At 45.5% G+C, this 7,955-nt stretch overlaps 2 protein-coding genes across 2 annotated transcripts; both read right to left on the bottom strand.

The window, feature by feature from the left end:
- Nucleotides 1–1,132: 1,132 nt before the first annotated feature.
- On the bottom strand, nucleotides 1,133–2,638 carry LOC123079591 (40S ribosomal protein S26-like). Its single transcript, XM_044502383.1, has 5 exons — nucleotides 2,567–2,638; nucleotides 2,389–2,481; nucleotides 2,204–2,288; nucleotides 1,886–2,019; nucleotides 1,133–1,544 (listed from the first exon to the last, which is right to left on the bottom strand). Exons 1-5 carry the CDS (start codon nucleotides 2,567–2,569, stop codon nucleotides 1,431–1,433), a joined length of 429 nt encoding a protein of 142 aa, XP_044358318.1. The 5' UTR covers nucleotides 2,570–2,638; the 3' UTR covers nucleotides 1,133–1,430.
- Nucleotides 2,639–5,316: 2,678 nt separating this feature from the next.
- On the bottom strand, nucleotides 5,317–7,016 carry LOC123079590 (expansin-A2). Its single transcript, XM_044502382.1, has 3 exons — nucleotides 6,770–7,016; nucleotides 6,336–6,648; nucleotides 5,317–6,109 (listed from the first exon to the last, which is right to left on the bottom strand). The coding sequence occupies exons 1-3, from the start codon at nucleotides 6,906–6,908 to the stop codon at nucleotides 5,806–5,808; spliced, it is 756 nt and encodes a 251-aa protein (XP_044358317.1). The 5' UTR covers nucleotides 6,909–7,016; the 3' UTR covers nucleotides 5,317–5,805.
- Nucleotides 7,017–7,955: the final 939 nt, after the last annotated feature.

The raw sequence follows: 7,955 nt of genomic DNA, 5'->3' as shown, positions 1-7,955 counted from the left end.
GAAAAGGAGGATTACCCCCGGTGGGAATGCAGACGTGGTGAGCATTTGGTGCATGGGAGCGTCCTCTTCTTTCTCCTCGCATGGGTAGGAGTGAGAATTAAATCCCACAGTAATACCCCAAGGCACTGTGATTTCTCTTTTATGAAATCGAGGAGGGTGCTCTCTTTTTCAAAAAAAAAACCTGCAGTAGGTCACAGCAATTGGATTGCATGTTCTAGAATCAGGTCAGATTTGATAATGCATGGTATACTCCTGATTATTGGAATAGAAGTTGGGGAAAAACACTAAACGGAACCATCCCCTCATTCACGGCCAAGTAACAATAAATAGATGTGCCCTGATTATTGCACATCCAGATGACTCAATCAAACTACAACGAAAAATGAAAAAGATAAAAAGAAAATGTTTACATGAATCTTCGTGTAAAATCAATGGCATAGGACTTATATGTGCAATACTTAGAGCATGGTCAATAGTAAAGACTGTTACTGTAGTAGTGCCATGTCATCTACTCCTTCCTTTCCGGTTTATAGGGCTTATCTCAAAATTTTAGTTTTTCAATTTTATAAGGCTCCATTTGGTTGTTCCCCATCACATGTTCAGATTCCAATGTGCATTAAATCATTGCATACAAGTATTAAGAGAAAATTGACCAATGCGTGTATTTTATGCATTCATGTATTGCAATTAATACATTGGTAAACATAATTTTTTGATAAAAACAAAAGCATTAATTGGGTGTTTTTACAAACTACAAAAAGTATTCTATCACTCACCATCTACCTTGGTTGGTGAGGTTTTTGAATTGAGCCCTATAAACCGAAAATGAGTGAGTATAGCCCATATGTAGGCTCATATAATACTAGAATGGCTGTATCATTGGCTATCCATTTAATTCTTGCATGCTGAAGGAGGCAAAGGAAAGGCACATGACTGGGTAGGAGGAGCTAAATGCCTGCTGTATCGCTCGCATATGGGCTGCATCCATGCTGCTTTTACTCGTTAAAAGTGTTTTATAGCCCGGCTTGCTTCTCTCTCCTCCAACTATGATTTTCCTTACATGAAAGATGCTATAGCCTGCTGACTAGGCTTTATTATACTTACTCTTAGGGCACATCTGGATGTGCTTTAGTAAAACTGCAATATATATATTCATAGATAGCAGGACCATGTTCAAAGCTGATGCTCAAAAAGTAGGTAGGTCCTACATGAAAGATCAGCATTTGACATGTTAATATAACAAAAATCTTCTACTTAGTAGACTAAACAAAAGTAGAGAACTCATCGGGTACCAGCTGGAGTCTAGAGTTTACGAGGAAAATGCTAGAAGAGCAACACATAGTTCGGCCTAGGGCAACGAATATGAAACCATACGGTCATGTAAGCCTAGCTAGATCATCGTACTACTGGCATCATGCTAGGAAGCCAAGTCAGGTGCTAGCGACGTTGGGAGCTGGAGAACCGGTGCCGAGACCACCGGCAGCACCACCAGGACCCGCGCCGATACCACCAGGACGTGGAGCTTGGCCCTCAGGTCTTGCCTCCTGCAAGATATAAAACTACAGATCAGCCACATGGCACAACAACATTATAAAGATTGTAGAAATCGCACAAATAAAATGTTCAGCAAAAAGGTAAAGTGAGGTTTGGATCGTTTGCACTAAATATTACTTCCTCGTCTCATAATATAAGACGTATTGTAAGAAGATTCATGCTTGTATGAAGATTCATGTTTTAATTGTATACATATATACTACCAACGCTCTAAAGTGATTAAGATTGCATACAGTATGAGTACCAACTCTTTGACTACATGCTGCCGATTAAGCAGCACCACCAATTGAACATAGTAGAAAGGAAGGAAACTCGTATGTCTGAAGCGTACCTTGAAGCGGCTGAAGCGTTCCGGCGGCGCACGGTTCTTCCGGTTCTCACGCGAGCGGACACGGACTTGATGCTGATGGATGGCGCAGGACACGCAATAATGCTCCAGGATATAAAGCTTCGGCAGAACGTAACCTGCAACCAAAACACTCGTCTATTACGCAAATCACGAGCTCGACACTTCCAACTCACTGGCGAATCAGAGAAGAGGTGCGATATTAAAATTTTCGCCTTGCAAGACAAACAGTTCGATCGGCGATCACTGCTCCAACAGTTAAGAACCGGATAGAAGAAAACAGAGGAGGAACCAAAACCGCACCTTCAAAGACGCAGGCGTCCTTGATATCTCTCATGCCTGCTGCCTCCACGATGTTCCTCACCTTGAACCTCTTTATCGCCTTGTCCTGAACCACCAAAGAAACCCCAGCGTAATCAACAGAAGGATAGGTTTTGGACAAGGACGGCATGATCGATTGATGCAGCGGGATGCAGGATCCAGCTTACCTTGGGGACGCACTTGGCGCAGTTGGAGCAGCGGACGAACTTGACGTGGCCGCGTCCTTGCTTGTTGCGGCCGCCGTTGCGGCGCTTGAAGGTCTATGGTACGCAGAGCGATAATGGTTAGACGGACCTGCATGGGATAGCCGCCTAAACGCAGTTAAGGTGACGACGAGGCTCTTACCATCGCGACGGCGACGGCGCTAGGGCGGAGGCTCGAGGTCGGCAGCGGCGTCTTCGATCGAGCTCCGAAGTCTCCGGGTCCGTGTAGGGTTTGGCCCCAGCCGGCCCTGGTCCTTATATAATCAGTGGAGGGACCGGCCGTTTGGCATCCTGGCTGTCCGTTCGCCGATCGACGGCCCAAGTTGTGAATGGGTAGCAGATAGGTCTAATATTTTATTATTTATTTTTTGCGGGGAAGCAGATTGGTCTAATCGAAGGCGTATTTACTGTGTTTCCGCTTTGGCACTCTTCAACCGGTTTGAAGTTTTTTTTTAGACAATTCAACCAGTTCGAAGTGCTTCAAGGTATAATGGCATGTGCTGGAGAGTGGATTTCTTTCTCTCATGGAGCCCTGTTTTCAAAAAATCGAAATCATAATTTAAAGTTTCATAAATAAAAATGTATAAAAAATACACATGAACATTGAGTTGTGTAATACATTTTTGTAATATTTCATGCTTGAATACGATTTTCTGTAAGTTGTATAAAAAAACAAAATCATGTCTTTTCTCTGTAGTTTGAAGTACAATGTATTTTATCATGAAAACTTACGGAGATGTAGTATCATCCCTAGGTTTATGTGTAATTTTTTAAATGAAAACTTGGAAATAAGTTTTTTATTTATTTTCCCCAAAAATATCTGGGCCCCAAAAGCAATTTCCGTATGTGCTGGAGAGTGGATTTCTTGCTCCTGAGCTCTATGAAGCCCTACTTCTAAAAAAACAGAAAACACAATTTAAAGTTTCAGAAAATCTGAAAAAATACACATGAACATTTGAGTGTATACTACGACTGTGAAAAGTTTCATGATGAAATATGCTTTGATTTGAGCTTTATAGAAAAATCAGAATCATAGACTTTTATAGTGAATAATGCATGTGCTACAAAAACATAATTTGAGCTGTATAGAGTAATATTTAGTAGATTGAACAACGGTGTATTTCATCATTAAAATTTATGAAGATGTGGTATACATCCCTATGTTCATGTGTAATTTTTTTAATTTTTTCTGGAAAATTCAGAATATGCTCTTTTTTGTATTTTCAAAAAACTAGGGTCCATCCAAAAGCAATTTCTGCATGTGCTGGCACTATATAATTTCCTAGTCACAACACGTGTCACAGCAAGAGTCGTTAATTAATGAGGCCAAAGCCCAAAGGAATTCAATATTTGGTGCCTTACGTACGAAATAAGGGCCATTCCGTAGCGAGCGTACAGGGGCTGAAGGGGTCAATCAGTGATGCACCGGCCCAGGTAGGGGTTCCTCTTTGCACCAGATTTACCGAATATTTTAAAAATCTAAAAAACCGAATATTTTAAATTTCATGAACTTTTTTATTTAATTTTTATTGTTTTGTTTTGATTTGCCAGTTTTCTCTTTGTTTTCTATTTCCATTTTCAAATTAGCGAATAAATTTTTTAATCCACAAAGAATTTTCGAATTCATTTCTTTTTTCAAATTAGAAATTTGAATTTCATGAACCTTTTTAGAAAACTTGACCATTTTTCCAAAATTTATGAATATCTTTCAAATTCGGTAACAATTTCTAAACTCGCAAAGAAATATCCAAATTCATGATTATTTTCGAAATTCATGGAGGAAAAAATAAATTTGATAACATTTTTTCAATTTTTTTTAACCGCGAACTTATTTTTTCAAATTCGTTAACTTGCATGCAAATCTCTACAAGAGGCAAAGCCACTTCATGTGCTCCCTGTGGGATCGATAATCTTACTTCGAAAAATCTACAACTCAACCATGTGCACTTGAAGACCATCATTAGACTTGGTCGCAAGGGTGGTGAGTCGACGACGAAGATACGGCTGCGGTGCAAAGCTGCTCATCTACGTCATACATGGAGGTACATGGCTCTTTCATCTCCGGTCTCTCTCCCGGTGCTCTCGGTTGCTTTCGACCCTCAGTTGTCGGCTCCGATGAACCGGGGTGCGGATGGAGCTGGCAAGGGGCAGGGGGAACCCTAGTCGGTTCGTCATGCCTGACGGCGGCGAGGCCCAAGGGTGTCGTTTTCCTCCTTGGAGTCGCCACTGAGATCCCTTCTATCCACCCTATCCCCTATCTCGGGTGAAAATCCAAAATATGACTCGAATATGGTGACGGATGCATCGTGTGTGTCGTACCCTCCTTGGAGGCGTTGCCTAGGGCGATGGTGCAGGAAATGGTCCTTCATAGCTTGGAGTGGCTTTTTTCGAATAATAAAAAACAGTGGCATTTTTCGAGTGGCAAATACCCAATTGCACGGAACACCAAGATGCATTTTTTTGCGAATACCTGTTGTGATTGACCCATGCGGGAGTAATCCCATCTGTAAAAACTAATGATATCTCGAGAAAGAGGAGAGATAAGGTGAGGAGGAGTGGGGCGTGGTGGTGATTGATGGTCGGACTGAGCGGAGGCATGGGCTGGCGCCGGCAGCGGCCACCATGCCAGATTGTTTCAGAGGTTTTCTTTTTTAATTGCTCAATAATGAAGTTGTGGGAGATAAGGATGAACGAGGGAAGGCCTTATCCGCAAATATGGAGAGAGGTGCGGATATCTTTTTTGCAAAATTGCCATAATTTGCTTTCTATCTGTCAGATATAGATCGGACGTCTATATTGCAAGATGGCAGACACACAATCATCACCAACTCGGTCTTTTATAAGAGTAGAGATGACATGAGTTTTTTTAGGCGACATGGGACAAAGGTCAGCTGATTATCAGTCGACGGCATATCATAGTAGTACTACTTATAAAACGGTTAAACCATAAAAGTAGCATTGCTCTTGGTCCCCAAAATAACAAGTGTACCCCACAACCACAAACTTCTCCCAACCATGTGGCAGGATTTGGGGGCTACAATGCAACAACAGAAGTTACAAGACACTCTCACACACCACTCAATGCATGTACTTCTAAAGCACCCTTAAATAAACCACATTGCGGTGTTTCCACAACGCAAGGCTACACTAACAATGATCAAAATGCTCAACTCCATAACAAGTAATAACTTATTTATGTCTACTACTGTGCTACTAGTATGAAAGAAGGGAACGCCTAAGCGGGTGCTGATCAGCAGCAGCCTCGGAATAGCCGAAGGCCTCTTCTTTACTATAACGAAGAGGTTTCCTTCTTCTCTTGCTCAAGCTCCAAACCAATGCAAGCAATCCATCCATGGACGTAAGAAGAAGTCATCGAGCTCGCTAGAACTGGGATCCTTCGAAGGTCTGGCCGAAGGCCCAGCCGGCGGGGGCGACGTTGTTACTGGTGACGGTGCGGCCGTCGCTGAGGGTGACCCGGAAGGAGAGGCTCTGGCCGTCGAGGTCCGCGTTGCTCTGCCAGTTCTGGCCCCAGTTGCGGGCCATGGCCTGCCACCCGGTGCTGGACCCCTTGATGGCCACGGACTGCACGTCGCCGGCGCCGGCCACGTTGGTCACCAGCACCAGGTTGAAGTAGGAGTGGCCGTTGATGGTGAACCTGATCCCGCCCTTCTTCACACACGGCACCCTGCACACACAGTCGGCGAAACGGAAATCTTCAGTTCAGTGATTGGATCATGCAACTTGGAACAACACATCATGGTGGTCAAGTGAGCGTGACGCCTAAACTATTTCGAAACAGCGCCGAGAGTCGCTGTCAGACCGAACTGCACCAAATCTTTACTCTGGCCCACCTAACATGGTCCATCGACACCGACACGGGACCAGATTAAGGAAGTTTGTAAATGGCTCACCTACGGTAGGCGACGGCGACGATGCCGGCGCGGTAGATGCCGATCTGGAGGTAGGCGGGCTCGGCCATGTCGAAGTGGGCGCGCGGCGGGTTGCACCAGCCGCCGTCGTCGTTGGGCAGCGCGTAGTTGGGCGGGCAGAGGTTGGTGGCGGTGATGGTGATGCTGCCCGGCAGGCAGGAGCTGCTCACGTCCTGGCACCTGAGCTCGTAGCACGACCCGCACGCCGCGCCGTCGTTGAACAGCGCCGTGCTCAGCGCCGCCGTGTTCGTGCCGTACCCGGTGCTGTACAGGTTCCCGTAGCCGCACGCGCCGCCTGAACAAACACGTACAGGACACTTCAGTTAGACACTGTACACTTATGCCCGGAACCATCCCAGTCCAGGTAGGTGCTTTTACTCTGAACAGTGTAATACTCCTGATGAAGATGAGCTCACCCATTGTGCCGGACGCGTCGCCGCCGCCGTAGAAGGTGGCGTGGGCGCTCTGCCACGAGCCGTAGTCGCCGGCGGCCCGCCGGGCGAGGAGGCAGAAGGCGGCCGAGAAGAGCAGGAGCAGAGCATTGGCGGAGGCCATTGCAGAAGAGCGAACTCTCTTTCTAGCTCGGTAAAGCGACCGACCGACTTGCTGAGGAACCTTGCCGATGGATGGTTGCTTGGCTGTGAAGAGAGAGCTGCTACCGGCTAGGTATTTATAGTGCTGAGGAATCGTTAATCACTTTGTAGAACGGCAGATAAAAGGGGACAAAAGTTGAGAGAAGGAACTGCGTATCCATCCCCGGCACCGAACAACCGCCGAGCACAAGGAACCACGACGGCGGTTAGCACATTCGAATCGGGCGCACATGCTGCACACAATGAGACAGCAACTGGCCGTGTGTGTACAATTAATTTCCAGATTAAGCTCGCCTGCCCACATGGCTCTCACGAGCTACAGTCCATGGATTTCGCCACTGGGGAGAAGAAAATAATATACACCTTCTTGATTGAACCTCACGGGCGGCGTATACCACGATTCAGTCCGGATCAAGATGCTGATAATGAATTATTGCACATCCACAAGTCAACCTGATAATGACGAAGTTCACCACGAACGAGATTTACTTCTTCAGCCTATACCACCTCGGCCTTGCATGTGACTATTTGAAAATATATTGGGCGCCTATGAAGGCTTGGCCCGTAATGCAAAACAGAATTTGAACTGCTGATAGGCTTGAACGTCGAGAATGGACCAAGTCTTTGCCCTCTCTTTAAGCAAACCCAGGAATCGTCGACCCATCTCCTTTGCCACTGCCACATCTCTGTAAGAGCGTGGGATGACCTTGTTAATTGACTTGGTCTTCATGATGTAAAGCCTCGCGCGTGGAGGACGACGAGGAGCGTCAAGGATTAATGGATTGGGATCGTTCTCACTTGAGGAAAGCCATGACCTTCATGTTGATGCCCATTTCTTCGGAGCTATGAAAAGAGCACGATGATAGGGTCTTCCGCGAGATACCAGACTCCCACCACAATAATCCTGCGTAAGATCAAGAGGGAGTGAACTTTTGGGCCCATGAGAGTGCCAAGCAATTGTGTGATGTGAGAGATACGATCTTTTATTTTTGCCATGTGTTGGGTCTCT

The sequence above is a fragment of the Triticum aestivum genome, chromosome 3D (assembly GCF_018294505.1).
Source record: "Triticum aestivum cultivar Chinese Spring chromosome 3D, IWGSC CS RefSeq v2.1, whole genome shotgun sequence".
Taxonomy (NCBI): domain Eukaryota; kingdom Viridiplantae; phylum Streptophyta; class Magnoliopsida; order Poales; family Poaceae; genus Triticum; species Triticum aestivum.
This window is presented reverse-complemented; position numbering and strand designations above follow the sequence as displayed.

Bases quoted from the DNA above. Each gene is read 5' to 3' on its own strand.
- LOC123079591 (XM_044502383.1), bottom strand. The intron at 2,020-2,203 runs GTGCGGTTTTGG...TTTTGGTTGCAG, and splicing joins GGACGCCTGCGTCTTTGAAG to GTTACGTTCTGCCGAAGCTT. The intron at 1,545-1,885 runs GTACGCTTCAGA...TATATCTTGCAG, and splicing joins AACGCTTCAGCCGCTTCAAG to GAGGCAAGACCTGAGGGCCA.
- LOC123079590 (XM_044502382.1), bottom strand. From the start codon at position 6,908: ATGGCCTCCGCCAATGCTCTGCTCCTGCTCTTCTCGGCCGCCTTCTGC. The intron at 6,649-6,769 runs GTGAGCTCATCT...GTGTTTGTTCAG, and splicing joins CGACGCGTCCGGCACAATGG to GCGGCGCGTGCGGCTACGGG. The intron at 6,110-6,335 runs GTGAGCCATTTA...CTGTGTGTGCAG, and splicing joins GTCGCCGTCGCCTACCGTAG to GGTGCCGTGTGTGAAGAAGG.